This window comes from Elephas maximus, chromosome 20, assembly GCF_024166365.1.
Source record: "Elephas maximus indicus isolate mEleMax1 chromosome 20, mEleMax1 primary haplotype, whole genome shotgun sequence".
Classification (NCBI taxonomy): Eukaryota; Metazoa; Chordata; class Mammalia; order Proboscidea; family Elephantidae; genus Elephas; species Elephas maximus.
In genome coordinates this window covers 37,218,883-37,240,094 of record NC_064838.1, presented here as the reverse complement: position 1 = coordinate 37,240,094, position 21,212 = coordinate 37,218,883, and the positions used below count along the sequence as shown (strand labels likewise).

General features: G+C 40.0%; 2 protein-coding genes across 5 annotated transcripts in view; one reads left to right on the top strand and one right to left on the bottom strand.

Moving 5' to 3' along the window:
* SYN2 (synapsin II) overlaps window positions 1–21,212 on the bottom strand; it is a 197,795-nt gene that overhangs the window by 48,835 nt on the left and 127,748 nt on the right. The window contains exon 2 of the mRNA XM_049861846.1: window positions 396–453. Within this exon, the coding sequence (XP_049717803.1) occupies window positions 396–453 (58 nt within the window). The remainder of the gene's footprint in view (window positions 1–395; window positions 454–21,212) is intronic.
* Window positions 1–21,212, top strand: part of TIMP4 (TIMP metallopeptidase inhibitor 4) — an 89,120-nt gene that overhangs the window by 16,525 nt on the left and 51,383 nt on the right. The gene's annotated exons all lie outside the window — the stretch shown is intronic.

Genomic DNA, 21,212 nt, shown 5'->3' with positions numbered 1-21,212 from the left:
CCAGGTTAGGCATCACTGGAGACAGCACAACTGAGTGGCAGACCTTTGCCTACCCAGCTTGCCACACTAACAATCTGGAGGGGTGACCAGTGTCCTAGGAAGACACCCTCTGACGTTCTCCTCAGCCTAGGAGCCCTGCATTAGAAGAGGGCCCTAAAAGCCACACTGCTGGCCTTTCCATCATTGAACTGGGGAAATTAACAGATTCAGTCTTCAGGCCTGTACCTCACAGTTGGAGAGAAAAGCCCAGGGGAAAGGGTGGGGGAAGAGGAGGTAGATGGCCCAGAACCCAGGGATGGACACTGTACTCCGCTCGGCAGAACTAGATGGTTCACTTTGGGATGCCAAGAGGGAACAATGATGATGCAGATCCAACTCAGCTTCAGGCTGATTACCTGTTCCACTTTGATATCATAATCTCCAAGGACTTTTCTGCCCCGAAAGCACTTGGCCCTGGAGAAGGGAAAAAAAAAAAAAAACCCACAGGAATTAGTTTTGTCCAGGTGTTTGAGGTCAGAAACTTATTGTCACAAAGAAGAGGCCTACAGCAGGCAGAACCCCAGGATGAGAATTAAGAGACCTAGGTTTTGTAACTCTGGTTATATCACCAAGAGACCTCAAGTAAGCCACTTCCTCTCTTTTAGCTTCAATTTACCCCACCTATAAACCCTTTTCAAGACCCAATTATTTTCTGCTTTGAATTTTTTGTTGATACCATGTGCTTTCAGTAATGGACGCATGCTGAATCATTGTATGTATGTATCTGAATTTTTGGTACATGGTATGGATTTTTTTTCTTGCTCCCTCCCACAAGCAAACCTTAGATAAGTCCAGAGGGACTTTTCTCACTAATTCTGCCCCCCAGAGTGTTCCCAAGTCCGCTGGAAGATATGCATCCCCAAATTCTTTTTCAAAATTTCTGTTTTGGAGGGGGCCTCATACCACCCAGAAAGAACCACCAGGAGCAGAGTACATCCTTTGGACCCTGGGTTCCTGCACAGAGAAGCTCCTAGTCCAAGGGAAGATTGACAAGAAGGACCTTCCTCCAGAGCCAGCAGACAAAGAAAGCCTTCCCCTGGAGACGACACCCTGAATTAGGATTTTAAGCCTACTTTACTGTGAGAAAAAAAATTTCTCTTCGTTAAAGCCAAAAAAAAATTTTCTATTTTTCCTACCAAAAATGGACACAGCTCATACAACACCCTGTAGAAACGGTAATTTGTGGCATACACCCTTTTTTCTTTTGGTTTCAAACAGTCATAAAGGCCCCTGCCTTGCAGCAGCATGTACTCTCCGTGGGCAAGCTGCTTCCCAATGAACCTGATAGGCAGAAAATGTTGGTGTGCAGATGTATATCCCAACGGTGATAAAAGAGATAAAAGTAATCCAGAAGGCACCCTGATGGTGCAGTGGTTAAGCTCTTGGCTTCTTACCAAAAGGTTGGTGGTTCAATCCCACCAGCAGCTCCACAGGAGAAAAGGCCTGGCGATCTGCTCCTGTAAAGAACACAGCCTCGGAAACCCTGTGGGGCAGTTCTACTCTGTTCTGTAAGATTGCTATGGATCAGAGCTGACTTGACAGCAATGGATTTGGCTTGGTTGGCTTTAAGGTAATCCAAAGGGCCCCTTCACATTCAGGGTTTGTGATTTTTATGATAACACCCCTGGTCTGCTGGCTACAAAAATAATCTAGAAGCAGATTATTGCTAATGCTATTCATGGTAAGGACTAGGCCAATCTTACAAATCTCCATGGTTTCCTTATTTCCCTGACCCTGTGTTATACTCTGATTTTCTAGTTGGTTTCCATCCTTGGAATTTTAGTTTTTAAAGAAACTCTCTGCACCTGTACTTCCAAAAAGGATTTGAAGCCGTTTGTAATTTAAAAGGCAAATATAACCAACAAAATAAGGACTAAAGGGCAAGCTATGAATGAGAGGAAGATAATTACACCATAGGAAAAGAGGAAGAGAGGATGTGCTGAGTGAAGCTACTACAAATGAACACAAAACTTACCCTGTATTTCCAAGCAGTCAAGACAACAAGTTGAGCTGAGTTATAAGTGCTTCCTATCTTCCTAATTTGTCATGGGTCTGGAGGAATTTCACATTCATGCATTAGTGGCTTTATAGCCCCTTTTAAGCAACCATGTTGATGTTTATATTCACTCTGACTTTGCCCCCAACCCCGACTATAAGATTTTCTTATCTGCTAATTTAGGCTGGTTCTTCATTTGTATCAAGGGCCTTTCTACACTGTAACTGTTAGCTAGGTTGGCCTTGCTTTTCCTGAGCTTGAAACTTCAAATTGGCACATTTCACTAGAGGTTTTCTGGTAGTGTCTCCCCCAAATCATAATAATAAATATAATAAACCAGTAAGAATAAAATAATATTTATTGGACATCATATTCTAGGAATCATGTGCTAGTTGCTTTCAAGAGCATCTCATTTAATCCTCCTAACAAATTAAAAGGTAGGAAGAAAGCTCTTCATTTTAGAGGTGAGAAAACCAAGATTCAGGAGTAAAATGGCACATTCGAGATCATACAGCAAGTTAGTGACAAAGCCAGTTTTCACACCCAAGTCTGTAGGACTCTGAGTCCAAGTTCCCTCGCACCACACAGCACTGTCTCCCTTCATGATTTCCATGATTCATTCTCTCTGTCCTCACTTCTACCACTGAGAAAACTGACTTGCCATGTGTTCTGGGTTGCATTTTTTTTTTTTTCATTTTTTCCTCTCCCATCTAAAAGAGACTTAATGATGTTGTGAGCACTAGTCCCACTACAAATACTTCCTACCCTAGTTCCTGTCAAATACCTAGGACGAGGCCAGGCTATTTCCTTTCCTCTCTGGGCTCTGGAACCGGCTGTTCCAGGAAGTCGTCATTTGTCCTACCCAAGTCCCTAGCCACCCTCAAATTGCTCCTCAGAGGCACTCAGCCCTCTTGAAACTGGATCACTGAAGTCCATCCCCTACCTCTGCCCCAATGCCTTAGTAAGCCTCATAAGCTTGCTTTGGGACCCTGATCACCATTCACAGCTCAGGCAAGCCCCGTGGACAGGGGCCTGTAGCATTTCCCATCCCTTTGGATATTTCTGTCTTATTTACAGTTTAAATAAAGGAATTTACATTTGGCATTATCACTGCTCTGCAGATCTTGGGCTCTGTAAGTCTTTGTCCACAACTATAAAAAGGCGGAGCTGGAGGAAATGACCCATGAGGTCTCTTTCAGCTCCATGAATCTTTGCCTACAGATTCCAAGTGCTTTCTTGCCTTGGTGAGGTATGTCTACCTTCTCACCAGCAATACTTTTCCAATAATTCCTTCTCTCATCTTCCTGGCTCAAAACAGCTCTCCTTCTGTGAGGTAAGTCTCCGAGATATTAAAAATAACCCCCTTTGTGTATGATGCTCTGCATTTTTAAAGCACATTCCTTGCTTTGTTTCTCACCACTCTGTGAAGTAGCCAGGACAGACAGTGCTGTCCATCTGATCAACTGGGGAAACTGAGACCCAGACCAGACAAATGGTATGCCCAAATCACAGAAAAGTTCATAAGCCTTAAGCCTAGAGCTCAGAACTTGTATCTAGATGCTAACATGCTGCCAAGTTGTCTAATTCACCCATTTTATTTTGTGGCCTTTGAACACTGAATTTCAAGTATATTTATAGATCCTGGCTGAGTTTATCTGCTACTTCCTGCACCTGCCCATTGACCAACTTGGCTAATGAAACTGTTTTCATGCTTTCCCCCCACCCCCACCTCTCTAATTATCCTAATGCCTTTTCCTTAAGGTAATTTGCCCTGTTGGAAATCTCAGTCTGTGTTTCCTGGCCCCGGGTCACTGACCTCTCTTGGCTGAGCTGCAGTCTTACAGAAAAAGAGCCAAGATGGCAGGCAGCTGAGGCACAGAGCCCTCTTCTGGAGAAGGGACACATTCTCACAGCTCTTGGCTCTTAGACATTTTAGTTCCAGGTATTTTCATGAAAAAAAATTGTAACTTACAAGTAAGTGACAGAAATACCTCCTAGTAATAACAGAGCACTGGCAGGGGGCAGTGTGCTAGAATCCAGAATACGGGCTCTGGGACCTCAGTCTGGGGTACCCTTTAGCTCTACATTTTCCTGGCTGTATGACCTTAGGCAAACAACTTAAATTTTTAAAAAGTAGTATGTCACATGGTTAAACCAATCAATCTATCTTTCTTCAAAAGTATTTAAAGGAACAAAATTAAAAATAAAATTTTCTCCTTCCCCATTCTTTCTCTATCACACATACTCCCCATTATCAGTGTCAGATACATCCTTGCATTGGGGGAAAAAACATATGGCAACATGCTAGATAACTTCTTTGTTGAAAGTTGGTATATATATACTTTGCACATAAAAATACATCATTGTGATATATTTTCAGCACATGTTGCTAGGCCTTATTTCTTTTTAACAGTTGCACAAAATTCCATTTCAACAGTATGCAATAATTAACCAATATTTAACTCATGAACATTTAGACTTCCAGTGTTTTGTTTGCTATTACAAACAGTGCTAAAATGGCTTACATTTAAGAATCTATTCATAGGATAAATAACTCATTGCAGAATTGCTGGTGCAAGGGATGGATACAATAACAGTTTTTACTGATATTGCCAAACTGCCCCCAAATAAGAAAATGATGACACCCCCTCACTCGTGTCTGAGAGTTTGCAAAAGTTACTTCACCTCCTTTAGTTTTCCCCACACCCGCTTCCATAAACTGGACACAGAAAAGCTGTTCAGTAAGGACTTTCTGATCAGCAGTCTTGTCAAATTAATCCAAATTCATCCCCTTGTGCTCAGTTCTAAATAGGACCCAAGATGTACATCCTTGAAACACAGACTAAAAATATCTATGATGCCTGCGTTGTCAATTTCCCTCTATTGTAACAGTTTCTTAACAAGCCTAGCAGCTGAGGATCTATGTGAGTTTAATAGCTTGCAGCTTCCTTATGGATCAGGTAATAAACCATCTCCCTTTACTGCTAAAATGACTACAGGCTTCTAGATTTAACTCTTTCTAGTCAAGGCAGTGAACACCTTCATTAATTCCCATCCACCTGCCAATCAGGGCTTGTAAGGCTGAGAAGCAGGATTTAAGAAACTTCTCTGCTAATGCCACCTTGAAATCTGGCTCAACCCAAGCAAGCCCAGCTTAAGTCCCCTTCTTTTTGCTTGAGATAAGGAAGAAAGAGCTGTAGAATAGGATCCAGGGGAGCTGAGTTCAGGCCTAGTTATACCACTTCTCCATTGCGTGACTCTGAGCAAGTAATTGTCTCTCTGTGTCTCAGTTTCTTCATGTATGAAATGGGGATAATAACAGTTTTAAGAATAGCAGCTACTAACTATGTGCTAAATACTATTCTAATTGTTTTACCTATTTAATACCAGGCTCACAGGTTGTCATGAAGACTTAATGAAATCATATGAGAATATGTTTGGAAAACTCTGAAATACTATGCAAATATGAAGTATTGTTAGCAAAATGCAACAAACACTTATGTGCCAGGTGTTATACTTTTTACTATTCCCACAGCCAACGTGGCTTCTTCCTCTTTTGAACTTTTAAAACATTTATTGTCTTTGCATTTTTGGCTCATAGCACCATCACTTGATACCAACTTTCAATGTCAATTGTCTAATAATCTCTAAAACCCTCCACCCCAGCCGTGGACCACCAGATTATGTAATAATGCTTGAGAGCAAGGACCATGCCGTATGTGAACCCTGGATTTTGCAGAACGTTTTGGATTTTAAATATGATTATGTCCTGCTGTTAGATTATACTCTCTGAGCTAAGTCCTATAAAAATACAGTCAATGTATTTATAAATATCCAAATTCCTCACTGAGTGGTGTCCTTTGTAGGTTCATAATCATGGCTTGCTTATTGACTGGAGATATTAGGAGTGCCATGTAGGAAACCAGAAGAAGCTACCTTCAAGCTTAGTGGACAAAGTCTGTCCTGTAGGCTCAAGCTGTCTTCTCTCCTCTCCTATGTGCAAAACCCAGGTGGTCATGTTCTTACTCCACGTGAAAATCTGTTCTCAATTTCCTTCATTTACACTGGAGCTAAAGGACCGGAAAACAGCCTGGAGTGTAAATCCTCCCTAGGTGACTGAGATTTACACAAGGATCAAAACCTCAGCCTAGGAGATGGAAGCACTAAGTGTGCATTTGCAGGCTCTGAAAAGCACTTAGGGGGAGAAGGCCTCTTACCAAAACCAAAAACCAAACCAGTTGCATCAAGTTGATGCCTAGTCATGCAACCTTATGTTCCATAGTGTTTTCAGTGGCTGGTGTTTTTGGAAGTAGATCACCTGGCCTTTCTTCCAAAGTGCTTCTGGGTGGGCTAGAACTTCCAACCTTTGGGTTAGCAGCTGAGCTCGTTAACTGTTTATACTACCTAACTTCTTAAACCAAAAAACTGAAACCAGACCTGTTGCCATAGAGTCAATTCTGACTCGTAGCAACCCTACAGGACAGAGTAGAACTGCCCCACAGAGTTTCCAAGGAGCACATGGTGGATTTGAACTGCCGACCTTCTGGTTAGCAGACCTCTTGGTTAGTAGCTGTAGCTCTTAACCACTATACCATGAGGGTTTTCTACCCACCTTCTTAGAACTCTGGAAATCAGTTCAGCACCTAGTAAATGCCTAGCATTGGCCTAGGTGTTTATCTCTGGCAAGGTGCCTAGTTTTTGGCTCTCACTATCTCTAACTCAGGCCTTGTTCTTTCAGCCAAGAATCTCAAGGCTTTAAGAAGTTAGAAAACAAACTAGAAATAAAAGGAGATTCCTATTTCCTACGCTGTATACTCCAAGGGTAAAATCAAGCCTGCCTGTCTTTTTTTGGTCTTGAAGAGAGTTTGTGAGCACCTACTGCCACCCACTGGTAAGATGAGTATTGCAGATTCACTGTCATCCAGCTCACCACCCAGAGCCTGCAGAATAGCCACCAACTCCACTGACCAAAAGAGACCCTTCCAGGTGCTTATTTGCTGCTCTTACAAACCATGAGGGGAGACTAAGTGTCTCTTCTAAAAGTGTGCATTCATACACACCCCAAGCTAGAAATCTGGCTTTTTGCAGCCAGCAAAAACAAAGGCCCTGGTTTGCCAGTAAATTCAGCAAAAATTTACCAAGCACACAATGGTAGGTGCTAGGGATTTAAAAATGCATTAGTAGTTGCTAACTACAGAAAGCAGAGTCTAGAAAAAGAGACTGGTAACTATCTGAGTAACTGCTAAGATCCTTTCAAACTCTAATATTTGTAACTAGGATTCTTATTGTGACTTTTCGATCTTTTCCTTAAAAAAAAAAATTTAAAGATACATACACAAGGTATCAACAACAGCAAATGATTCATATAGCACAGGAATATACCTTCAGGGATCTCACAGGATAATGGAGAGACAGAAACATAAATAATAGATTGTATTACAGTGTATACACTGCAGCAGATGTATGAGCTATGAGAACCCAAAGGAACAGCAGTGCTCTCTGCCTGGACAAGGCTAGGAAGGCTCCACAGAGACCCACATGAGTCTTAAAGAATGAGGAGGAACTTACCGCATGAGAAGGAGGAAGGAGAATTGAAAGATGAGTGCAACGCCAGAGGCTGGAGTGAGAACTCAGGGCTCTGGGACTCAATGAGTGGCCTCCAAAAGATTTTTTTAAAACGTTTTATAATGGAAAAATTTATCCTCAAAATGATAACATTTTGCAATCATAATTCGATTACCTTCCCTGTTTTTTGTTGTTGAGAGTATAGGAGTATTTTAAAGCAAATATCAAACATCATGTCATTGGTCCTGTAAATATTTAAGTGTCATCTCCAACTGGTAATGGCTTTTAAAATATAAGTACCATGCCATTATCTCACCTAAAAAAATTAACAAAAACTTGTATTAACATCTTTACTGAGTCTATATTCAAATTTTTCCAACTGTCTCCAAAAATGCTCTGAAAGATTTTAAGCAGAGAAGTGACATAGTTCGACATAACTAGGATCTGAGAGACCACTTAGTCTGGAATGTGGAGGAGACTGGAGGGAGCAAACCAGGGCTCCAGGAAATCATTTGGAAAGCTGGTATAGTAACTAGCCTTCCGAATTTGCTACATTACTGGCACTTTGCAAAGCAATAGCTATCGCATAGCACTGGCCTGGCAACTCAATCAATCACCTGATTGATTAGGTCTGGGAACTTCAAAGTTAGCTGGGAAGCATCAGAGACAATAAAAAACAGGATTTAATGAGGTGACAGACAGTGGGATAGGCCTCCCACCATAGACATTCTAGAACAGAAATGTGAGAGCTAAAATAGTCAGGTAGGGCTTTGCGTTGGTAAAGGGGTTCTTAGCCCAAATTTGGGCTTGTTTATCTAATTCAAGAACCATAAAAATTTCATTCAGTACATGGAGAAATTTCTGTCATGGTTAACTGTTTAGGAATAAGACACAAAGAAATGAGCACTTTTCTGGATCAAGGCAAAGTTCTGTGGCTGGTCCTTGATACTATTAATTCAGTGATTAAGTTGTTAAATCAAATGCTCTGCAACTACAGACCTTCTCTGACGGAGAGCAAGCTGCGTGGTGTGTTAACGTTCGCATAAATGATCTGGAGGAGAGAGCACGGAGAAACTGCCAAGTCTGCAGATGGCATTCAGCTCTTACAGGGATTGAAATGCCAAGCTGATTAGGGATAAACTGCAAGAAGATGTGGATGTGGGCAGAAAAGTGGCAGATGAGTTTTAAGGTGAGTAAGTGTAAGAAAACACATTCAGGGGAAATAATCTTATCAGAGGATCAGGAACTGGCATGCTCCACTAGAATTCAGTGAAGAAACCTGGAACGACATCAATCTTGTGGACTGTCACAGACAAAAAAAAAGAGAGAGAGAGAGAAAGAAAGAAAGGTGAAAAAACGGTGGTTATCGTCAACAAGTTTATTGGAAATCAAACAAAGAACTTTTCTCTCTCTGATCTCATCTTGTACAAGCCGTAGCACTTTTCATATTTGTGATACAGGATATCAGGCCCACTCATCTGAATTCAAATGCCATGATGAAAGTAGAAACAGTTCACAGAAAAACAAGGAACCAAATGAAAAGTTAAAATAATGAGTCTTCTGCAGTCTGAAAGGTAAAGATCCAAAGGGGACACAGTGTGGGAAGGGGAAGGGAAAGAGAACACTGAGCGACTCCATACAAGGCCACTCATCCTCAGACAATTCAAATTAATCTTCACAATATTTCATCCTTCATGGGAACATTATCTCAGCGTCATTAATTTTATAGGAAAATGGGGTCCAGAGGGATTAAGTGACTTGCTTAAAGGTGGCAGAATGAGTAAAATTAAATTCCGGCTCTTCTAATGATCAAGTTTAGAGATTGAATACTTCTTTAGATTCTTTAGATGGGGACTGTGCTCTATTCATTTTTCAATTCCCAACTTCTGTCCTCCTGTTCAGCCCCTAGTAGATGCTCAGGAAATATTTATAGTTATTGAGTTGAATACAGCTAGACATATAGAGGTTAATATCAGAAGGGCCCTAGTGGTGCAGTGGTTAAGAACTCAGGCCGCTAAGAAGTCGGCTGTTCAAATCCACCAGCTGCTCCTTGGAAATTATGGAGCAGTTCTACTCTGTCCTACAGGGTTTTTACCAGTCGGAATTGACTCAACGGCAATGAGTTTGGTTTTAATTATTTTATCAGAAGGGCGACCATGCTCAATCTGTTAGAGTCCTGGGCTTGAAGAACTCTCAAGGATACCCACTTAGTCCTTCTCCAGAGAAGTTTATGAAATTCCCTTGAGTGACCTCCAGGAGGGTGTTAATAGCCTTAGGTGGCAGATGAGACTCCTTGAGAAAAGCAACAATTCCAAATCTCTGAAAATAACTAATTTCTGAGTAAACACCCCAGCTGTGACTTCAGTTGGGAACAGCAAATCCGTTTTTCTGGAAGATTTTCTGAAGACCTCTATTTTAGGGAATAATTAAATGATGCAGTATCACAAGATAACAAGGTTATCAAATACAGGAAAAAAAAAAAAGACTCCTGTAACTCAGGAGAACACATGATGGGAAGATTAGAGGCATTTGTCTGTAATTACAGGGGAGCTACAGAACAGAATGCTTTGGAGTCATGGGATAGGTCCTTTTTCCACGACCAGCTTACAAAATTAAATCAAGCTGATTTGATATCGAAGTAAAGTGGGTCAGTTATAAAGTTTGCTTTGGAGAAACAGCAGACAAATATAGTTTTCAAAAGACATGGATTTATTTTATACTAGATAAATAGGGTTCCTAGCACTGACAAAGCTCCAGGCTTACCTCCAGCATATGGTGACAAATTACACCCCCCAGTCCCCACTACCATCGTTTCATAACAATCTACATACAAGGAAATGTTCTCCAGGATCAGGCCCCACCCTTCCATTTCAAACTTCTCTCCCACTATTTCCCCACTGCAGGCCTGCTGCAGAGTCTTTGTGTGGATGAGAAAAAGGGCTCCCCTTGCTTTGGATGGACACGCTCCTGCACCTGGGCACTTGCTGGGCAATACAATGCAGGACTAGATTTCTGCCCCCACTTATCTCCTTAGTCAGATGCCCTATGCAATAAACAACCTACAACACACATATACAGGAGCCCTATCCTACTCTATCTACCGCTCAGTTTCCAAACTACCTCTTGTAAAACTGCTGCCCCTGTGCCTTTGCCCACTTAGAAATCATTCCCTCCCCATTCTTCAAGGTCCCAAACAAGTTCTGCCTCCCTTATGAAATCTTCCCTGTCCTCCCTACCTGCACTGGTTTCTCCTTCTGAAAGCCTAGTCTGAAACCCATTCACTTATCATTTTAAATAAACAGCCTAGTACTCTCAGTTGATGTTTCATGGATGTCTCCTCCCGACTGTATCAGAAGCCTGCTGAGGAGATGCAATGTGTCTTATACTTCCTTCTTGGTCCCCAAATGCTCACCCTCACACTCACAACTGCCACATACAAAGCACATTCTAATAAAGCCGTGGCAGACGACACCCACCCACCTGGAACTTTGGGAACGTGGAACCCCAATATATAAAACCGTGTGTCACACGAGAATACACAATACTGTATGTTCATCAAATGCTAATAACAAATAGCCATTTACACTTTCAGCTGGATATATGTTCCCTGGCTCAAAAGGAAGAAGGAGTACCTTCCACACCAGGTTACACAGAAACAAGCAATTCAGGCCAGCTCAGAAACATTGCATTTTAAGCAACGGATGAGTAGCATAGTGGAAAAACTTACAAGTTTTAAAGCCAAGCTCACCTGGGTTGAAATCTCAGGTCCTCTACTTATATTTGAACTTGGGCTCTTTCACCTCTATGCATCTTCATACAGAAGATAATACCTATTTCTAGAGTTTGTTAGGATTAAATGACCTCTATGCATCTTCATACAGAAGATAATACCTATTTCTAGAGTTTGTTAGGATTGGATTAAATGACTGCCTTCAATGTATTCCTCAAACAGGCTACACATATCTGTGCCTTTCTGGCTCTTGCGCTTGCTGCCTGATACGTCCTTTCCCCAGATCTTCTTTGCACATCCTGCTTCTTCATAACACTCACGTCTCTGCTCTAACATTCCCCCTCTGTGACAGCTTCCCTGCTGACCGGAACTAAAGTGGTCCCCTCCCTTCCCAGCCATTCTCTGCATATTAGCTTCATAGATGTTATTCTATTTGGAAATTTCCTTGACTATTTGTTCACTATCTCCCCAACCAAACTGCTCACAGTTTGAGAGCAGGCACCTTGATGTGGTGGTTGCCGTGAATCTACCCCATGTTATAACGCCCGCCACTTGTTAGGTGATCAATAACATTCGTCGTATGAATAAATGGGGTGAGTAAAGTATCTAGCACAACACCTAGCCACACGTTAGCTCCTTTTCTCCTCCCTTTTTATGTAGAAATCCTGAGTTAACAGTGTCCTTTGTGGGTTCTTTGGAGGACATTTCAACAAAGTAGGCTCATTGTTAGAATGCTGACCAGGTATTTATAAATATAGACAGGAATATGGTCAATTACTCCAGTGTGTGATGACACCATCCTCCACCTGAATGTTGAATTTTGGCTACAACTGTTATTGAAATGTTTATACATTTTATTGAAATATACTGTATTTACTATCATCATATTATGAGAAATTAACAACAACATAATATTCCCATAGCCTTCTGGGAGGGGAAATTTTGCTTAGGGCCATTTCAGTTATTTTACTTATAAGGAAACTGAGGTCCAGAGAGAAGAAATACTTGACTAATTCAAACACTTGGTTTGAGGCAGAGCACGCGTTCCCTTTCCATTCCACCATGCCGCCTCCTTAGAGCAAGAAAGAAAGGGAACTTTAAAAAAAATCAACCCATAAACCCATTGCTGTTGAGTAAATTCAGACTCATAGCAACCCTATAAAACAGAACAGAATGCCACGGAGTGTTTCCAAGGCAGTAAATCTTTACAGAAGCAGGCTGCCACGTCTTTCTGCGGTGGAGCAGCTGGTGGGTTTGAACCACCAACTTTTTGGTTAGCAGCCCAGCACTTACCACTGCACCATCAGGGCTCCTTTGGTATTCAACAGAGATCCCTAAATGGATATGATAGGATGTAGAAACTGAGGTTCTGATCTCCATTCAGTGTGCTTGTGAGATAAGGAATGTGAACTGCTAAGCATTATAGAAGTGTGTTGTTATTAGTTGCTATCAAGTCGATTCCAACTCAGGGCAGCCCCATGTGTGCGGGGTAGAACTGCTCCATGGTGTTTTCAAGGCTGTGACCTTTCCACAGCAGAAAGCCAGGCCTGCCTTCCTAGGTGCCTCTCATGGGTTCAAACCACCAACCTCTCAGCTGGTAGTCAAGTGCTTAACTATTTGTGCAAGGAAGTTTTATTTACTTGTTTTTTAATTTTCATTGTACTTTAGATGGGGGTTTACAGAACAAACTAGTTTCTCATTAAACAGTACGCACATTGTTTTATGACATTGGTTAACAACCCCATGACATGTCAACTCTCTCCCTTCTCAACCTTGGGTTCCCTATTACCAGTTTTCCTGTCCCCTCCTGCCTTCTAGTCCTTGCCCCTGGGCTGTTGTGCCCCCTTAGCCTCGTTTTGTTTTATGGGCCTGTCTAATCTTTGGATGAAGGGTAAACCTCAGAAGTGACTGCATTACTGAGCCAAAAGGGTGTCCGGGGGCCATACTCTTCGGGTTTCTCCAGTTTCTGTCAGGCCAGTAAGTCTGGTCTTTTTTTTTTTTTGACTTAGAATTTTGTTCTATATTTTTCTCCAGCTCCGTCCAGGGCCCTCTATTGTGATCCCCGTCAGAGCAGTCAGTGGTGGTAGATGGGTACCATCTAGCTGTACTGGACTCAGTCTGGTGGAGGCTGTGGTAGTTGTGGTCCATTAGTCCCTTGGACTAATCTTTCCCTTGTATCCTTAGTTTTCTTCATTTTTCCTTGCTCCCAAAGAGGTGAGACCAGTGGAGTATCTTTTAGATGCCTGATCACAGGCTTTTAATACCCCAGGTCCTACTCGCCAAAGTAGAATGTAGAACATTTTCTTTATAAACCATGTTATACCAATTGAGCTAGATATTTGCCAAGACCATGGTCTCCACAGCCCTCAGCCCAGTAATTCGATCCCTCAGGGAGTCTGGATATGTCTTTGGAGCTTCCATGACCTTGCCTTGTACAAGTTGTGCTGGCTTCCCCAGTATTGTGTATTGTCTTACCCTTCACCAAAGTTACCACTTACCTATTTTCTGTTGTTTTTCTATCCCCTCCCTCGTAACCATCAAAGATTGTTTCTTTTTGTGTGTAAATCTTTTCATGAGTTTTTATAGTAGTGGTCTCATACAATATTTGTCCTTTTGTGATTTTTTTTTTAAAGTCACTTTACTGATGCATTGATTCTGCATCACTAGCACATGGTTCCTACAGCAAATTGCTGGAAGGAAATAAGAAATGAGCTCTACCCACATTCTGCTCTCATCAGCGAAGGAGACTTGACGCTCTTGTCTTGGTCCAAGTGCAAACTCCCATGGCTGGTATCGTTGGCCTACTTATCACCATGGCTCGGCAGAAACACCCTTGTACCTCAAGGCAACAACACCTTCGATTTCCAAATCCAAACCCAGGTGGCACATTCCATTCTACAGTTTTCCAACTGGCACTTATTCAGGGGGAGCTGTTATTCACCAGAACAGGCACTAACAACTGAATTTTGGCAGGTGGGGGAGAAAACTGGCACTGTTCAGGAAGACACATGCTATAGGTTCCCAGATGTACTCGGGTTTAGCAACATGGAATCACTACTCAGGTCTGAATGGAGACATGGGCCTTAGATGCTAACCCCTCATTTTTAAAAACGAAGACACTGAGACTTAAAGAGGAAAAGTAGCCCAAGGCCATAAGATGGGAAGCTGAGGGTACCCTGATCTCTCAATCCAATGCTCTGTTCCTTACATCAAATTTAGCCCAGAGTGATCTGGATAGAAGGAGCCCTGGTGGTACAGTGGTCAAGCACTTGGCAATCAACTGAAAGGTTGGTGGTTCGAACCTACCAGAAGCTCTGCAGGAGAAAGATGTGGCAGTTTGCTTCCGTAAAGATTACAGCCTTGGAAACCTTATGGGGCAGTTCTCCTCTGTCCTGTAGGGTGACTATGAGTTGGAATTGACTTGATGGCAATGGGATCTGAATAGAGCTCGTGCCTTAGTATAGAAGTGCAAAGATACATGGTGTCATTCAGGCTCTCTTCTCCTCAGTGAATTTGTCCATCCTTTTCAGTACCTCCAATGATCCACTGAAGCGCTCCTCCCACTCAATAAGCCTTAAAGAGTAGTTCTAAAAACCAACCCAGATTAGCCTGAAGACTCAGCTCATTTTATCCTTAGTGTCTGGACATACTTCTTTTAATAAGAGCCTATTATTCAAAAAAAAAAAAAAAAAGAGTCTATTATTCAGTGCTGTTACACTGAAATATATTCTATAAGCTTCTAAGTATACTATAATTCTTATTAATTTACCCATTCAATGAAGATTCATTAGATTAGCTACCTAGAATTTGTCGAGCATTATGCAAGGCCTGGGTGAGGGTAGAGGAAGGAAAGACTATAAACTTCACTCAGCTCTAACACAAAGAAAAATACAAATAAATCAGTGTTAACATAAGTATGGTAGATTATTTACCCCTGGGTCTAAGCACTGGAATCATACTAACAACCACAATAAAATTAATACTAATTAATATTTGTTAAGTACTTAGTAAGCCCCAGTCGCTGTGCTAAGCACATCACAGACCTTATTCAGTTAATCCTCACGTCAATCATATAAAGTAGGTAGCATTTTTCTCTCAATTTTACAGGTAACTTTTAAGGCAGAGAGCTTAATTAACTTGCTAGGTCATACAACCACTAGGTGGTGGATTCAGGATTCAAAACGAGCCAATCTGACTCTAGAGCAGATCGTATTAATCACTTTGCACTACTTCTGAAATGTGGAATTATTCAAAAAGTATTTTTAATGAGCATTCATAAAAAACTCATGATTTACTAATACTTTTCTAAACTACTCACTTTTATGCATTTTTTCTATTTTTCTGACTCTTGATTAAAAAAATTGTAATAAAAACATGAGATGACTGTAATTAATGTCACTGAGTTAGCTGTACATGTAAAAAAATGTTGAAATGGCAAATGTTTTATATATACACATACACACACACACACACTTAGTACAGTTTTTTTAAAAAGCCAAAAAGGAATTTGCCACTAAAAAAAAAAAAAAGACCACTTGAGTATAACAATTTCTGTTACTATTTAAGGTCTTTCCAAGGAAGTATGATTTTTGTAATAAAAATATAACTTTAAAAATGGATACTTATGCAAAATAGTAAAGACAACCAACACACTTAAGTACAATTTGGTACATTTCTACTAATAATCAACCATTACAAATGTTAATCCCCTTCTTTTTTCCCATTGTGGCTTTCAAGAGAAAAATCTTTAAGATGTTTCCTTCATTAAGCTTCTAAAAAACTCTCCAACACTTGAAATCAAAGCTTTCACAGTTTCTTTTTAGCTAAGACATTTATACTTTCAAAACTCCTTTATTTCTTTGATTACACCTTACATGATAAAACATCTCTTAAAAGTTGTGCTTTTTTAGAGTTAGGACCTCAGAAGTTGAAATATATCATTAATGTAGAACAGGTAAGTTTCCATACATTCTACATACATGATTTTCTGTTCGTGCTATAGTGCAGAAAAAGGAGTGATAAATTCTGATTAGGGTGAACTGGGGAAAATTTCTCAAAAGTGGTGGACTTTTGTAGCTTAGGAATTCATTTGGATGACATTTTCTTCATTTGTAAAGGAGGGGTTAACGTGGTTTCTAAAGGCATTTTCAGGCTGTGATGGTATGAGTTAAACAGTTAATAGACTTAAATGTGAGATGTGGGAAGGGCATTTCAAGAGGAGAAGTGGCTTAAACAGAAGTATTGCAGTATGAAAGTGCATTTGCAAACCCCTGCTAAGCTGTGGTGCAGTTATGGTATAATATAGGATATGCGTGTGGCAGAGAGGGCTTGACAGGGAAGTGTGGATAAGGGTGAAGGGAAGGACACAGACACAGGTGATGGTCCTTGCTCCTTCATTTGCCAATGACCAGGAGAGGGGCCTCTGAAGACCCAAGGCCCATGAAGCCAATGATTTGGAATTCTGGAGATGATAAAGCAGAGGCTTTGATAGAACACTCTAGAAGGGCACTTTCTACTTGAATGTTATTTATTTCCTGGATCCAGATTCTGTACTTTGGGGATTTTCCTAAAATAAAGCTGAAATTCTGAGGCAAAGTTTGCTTCCTGCTTTGTGTGAACAATTTCAGTCTATGGCTAAGTTCACTTGAGTGACTTAAAGACTTGATAGAGTCTGTCTCTGTCATTCATGTGTATGAAACCTGAACCAGGAAACTAAAAACTAGGTCATCAAATGCCATCTCACAACTAAATGCAAAAATCCACCCTACAATGTTCCTAACAAAGGGTCATCAGAGAGATTGTTATTTTTGTGTGTCTGTTCTCCATTTTCAGATAGCTGATTTTTAAACTGGGCTGAAATTTGCCATCTTGTAGTTTCCTGTTTGGTTCTGGCTCTGTCCACATAAAACCAGTCTGGGCCTTTCTTGTACACGTCCATCTTGTGAAGGGCTTTACTTCTTTAGGCCACCCTGCCCCTATTCTCTTCAACATTCCTCACATGACATGGTTTTATGTTCTTTGCACATGACACTTAGAATTTAATGACGTTCTTCTGGATTGGTCAGATCAAAATTGAGTAAAGAAGCAAATATTCAAAGTTGGACAAATCTGAGATTTTATTCAGTACGGTTTTCTCTTGGCTAGCTATCATTTAGGGAAAATATGATCTTGGAGAAATGCAGGTCTGCTTATTTCTTTTAAGTGAAGAATGCTAATCAGACCCAGTGGTATCCATTGAAATTTCTGCCACCATTTTATATTATGCCTTATTGAGGTGAAAAAAAAAAAATTAGTTGGACTCGTCAAGCAGCTACGCACATTTCTCCAAATTTAAATTTATTATTTGTCTAAATGAAGAACTATTTCAAGCATAAATATTTAGAGAATTATATAATACCTATTTCTCTATTACCCAACTGTGCCAAATCTTAATATTTTCTACATTTGCTTCAAAATTTTTTTTAAGGAATACATTGATACACACTGTTGAAATTTCTTATACATTCCTCCTCAATCTCATTCACCTACCTCCCTTCTCCAGAGATAATTATTCTGAATTAATGTTTATTATTTCCATATCTACCATGAGTTGGTATCAACTTGATGGCAATGGGTACAACCTGTCTGTCTGTGGTACAGTGGTGGCTTGCATGTTCCTGTGATACTGGAAACTGTGCCACTATTGTTTCAAACACCAGTAGGATCATCCATGGTGGACAGGTTTCAGAGGAGCTTCCAGACTAATATAGATTAGGAAGAAAGGTCTGGGGATCTACTTCTGAAAATCAGTCAACAAAAACCCTATGGACCACAACAGAACACCGTCCAACTCACTTGCTTTGAATATGTCATCGGGAGCGATCACTTGCCAGAAGAGGACATCATGTTTGGTAAAGTAGAGGACCAATGAGAGCATGGGAGATGGACTGTCATAATAGCTGAAACGATGGACTCAAACAAGCTGAGACTGTGAGGATGACGCAGGACCAGGCAACATTTTGTTCTGTTGTACATAAGGTTGCCATGAGTTGGAGTCAACTGGATGGCAGCTAACAATATTTCCATATAAGTATATAGTTTTACTACATACATATGCATCCCTAAACTATATACAGCATTGCTTTCCTTGCTTGAGGGCTTTATACAAGTGGCATTATTCTGTATCTATCTGCCTATAACCTCTCTTTTTTCACTCAATGTTGTTTTTGGCACGTATTCATAGTAATACATAAATCTTTGGCTCATTTGTTTTTATTCTTTGAATCTGCCACAATTTATCTATTCTAGCAATGATGGTCATTTAGGTTATTTCTGAATGTTTGTTATTACAAATAAAGTTGAGTTGATCTTTCATGTAGGGGGCCCCTTTCGTTTCTATTCTTTTTGTTGTTGCCCTTAACTTTTTTTTTTTAACTTTACTTACCAAAGTATAAACTTACTCTCCTCCCTAAAAATACAAAGGCTTTAGTATGCTTTAAAGCTCATCACTCACCTTTCTCTTTCCAACATTTTAATATCTGCCCAATATTTTAATTTCACCTTGTTCTAATACTTCCAGAATTAATAATCATTTTTGTTGTTATACAGTTTAGTTTTTTCTTTCTTTTTCTTTTTTTTTTTTAAAGATTTACCCACATGTTTACCAATTTGGCTGCTCACTGTTGCATATTTTATGTCATGGCTACCTTTTGGATTCAATTTCCAGCTTCCTAAAGAACATCCATTCTTAGTAGTCCTTTCAGAAAGGATTTCTGAGAAGTAAACTTAATGACTTAGCTGTCTAAAATGATCCCTATTTTACCCTCATTACTGAACAGAGTTTACCTAGGTGGGAAATTCTGGATTGACAGGTTTTTGGTTTTTACCCCTTGGACTCAGAGGACATTATTCCATTGTTTATTTTGCCACTGAGAAGTCTATTGTCAGCCTAATTCTGATTCCTTGTAGGATATCTCTTATCTTTAGATGCCCTTATGATCTACTTTTTGTCTTTGATGGTCTATAGTTTCATTGCTATGTGTCTAGATGTGGCTTTAATTTAGTTTATCCTTTTCTAACTCAGTGTTTCCTAATATGGTTTTCATCAATTCTGGAAAATTTTCAACCATTATCTCTGAATATTGTCTCTTCTCCATTTTCTCCTTCTAGAACTATTTTTGAACATACAGTTGATTCTCATTATTAGCAGTAGTTATGCTCTATAATGCCACTTGCAATACCAAATTGGCAAATACTGAACCATTATTCCATGGGAAAATACAGGTTTAGGTTCCTGTGAGCCTCTGGCCACATTTTTGCCAAACGATCAATACATAACCGTGTTTTATGTGTGCTTCTGTTTAAAAGACACCTTATTTAATATATATTGCTGATTCATTAACACTGAGCTGAGGGCCAACAGCACTATAAATCATACCTGAATGAAGCTTATTTAACACACATATTTTCTCCATAAGGCACATCACAGCCTTTTTGTGCTTAGGAACACTAGACACCACTTGAGTGCTATGCTTTGGGGCTATTTTAAACAGCGAAATCGTCAACAAAAAGCACACAAATGCAAAAAAAAAAAAAAAATGATACTAAGCAGACCATGAAAAGGGTACTTGCTTACAGTGTGAGAACTAAAGCTACAAGGCAGAGCAGTTTCGTTCTACCTCAGCTGGGAACATGCACATCTGGCAACTCAAATTTTTTGTTGCACTGTGCATGTCTATGAATGACCATGAAATTACTGCAAGTGTTGATCTGGGGGTTACAAAGAAATTTTAACAAGTAGGTGAATTCACAAATGTAAAATATATGAATAATGATGATAGTAACAATGAAGATATAGGATCTTTCATTCTATCCTCCATGTCTTGCTTTCATATTTTCTTTCATTCTTTGAGAGGGATCATGAGTAATTTCAACTCTATCTTCTAGTTCATCAATATTCTCTTCAGCAGTGTCTAATTTTTACTTAAACAAACTTTTATGCTTTTTATTTCAGTGACTATATTTCTAGAAATTCTACTTTTCATATCTGTCTTTTTTTTTTATAGTATCTGGTTCTTTCCTCATGTTTTTTATTCTTTCTTGTCTTTAATCATTTTAAACATATACTTTTAGAGTGATAATTAAATTTTTTGTCAACTGAAAAGGATTTATGTTTGCATCTGCTGGGGTCCCAAGGGTATCACTGGCTGGGCGTGCTTTTTATGTTAATTATTCAACTTGCCAGGACCCCAGACCACACAGGTAATATAAGTCCAAATAAATCCAAATGCCAAAACCCAAGTGAAGATAAACCTGTACTAGTTAATTCTCACAGGCAGATTTTTTTCCTACCCAGAGCAGAGGCTGAGACAGACAACTTTCTTGTGTCTACGTATTAATGAGAAAATTTTCTTTTCTATTCATTTTATTTAGGGTCCCAGCTTCACTTGCAGATCTCAGCTTAACTCCTGTCTTGTGAAGACCTAAGTCTTTATCTCCTGTCTTGTGTGGGTATTAAAATCCAAGCCCCAAAGTTACCAAGACAGATATCCCAACAGGGCTGATAAGACAATTTTACAGGTTTGCCATCCAGTTCTATCTTAATTTTCAGCCTCTGGAAATTCCCTTACTTTCTTGCAAGCTCCGTTATGCATTTTAAAGCATGCTATTATTTTTTATTCAGAGTTGTTAGGAATTTAGTGGTGGAGGATTTTCAAGTTACCGAGTTCAAATTATTGCTGGGAACAGAAGTATGACTCTTCTCTATTATCACCCAGAGTATCTAGCACAGGCAAGAAGCTCAAAAGCATATTTCAACTCAATTCAGCAAACATTTCTTGGTAACTTACTACGAACAAGGCCCTATCAGGGACAAAAAGATAAATACGATGCAATTCCTTTCCC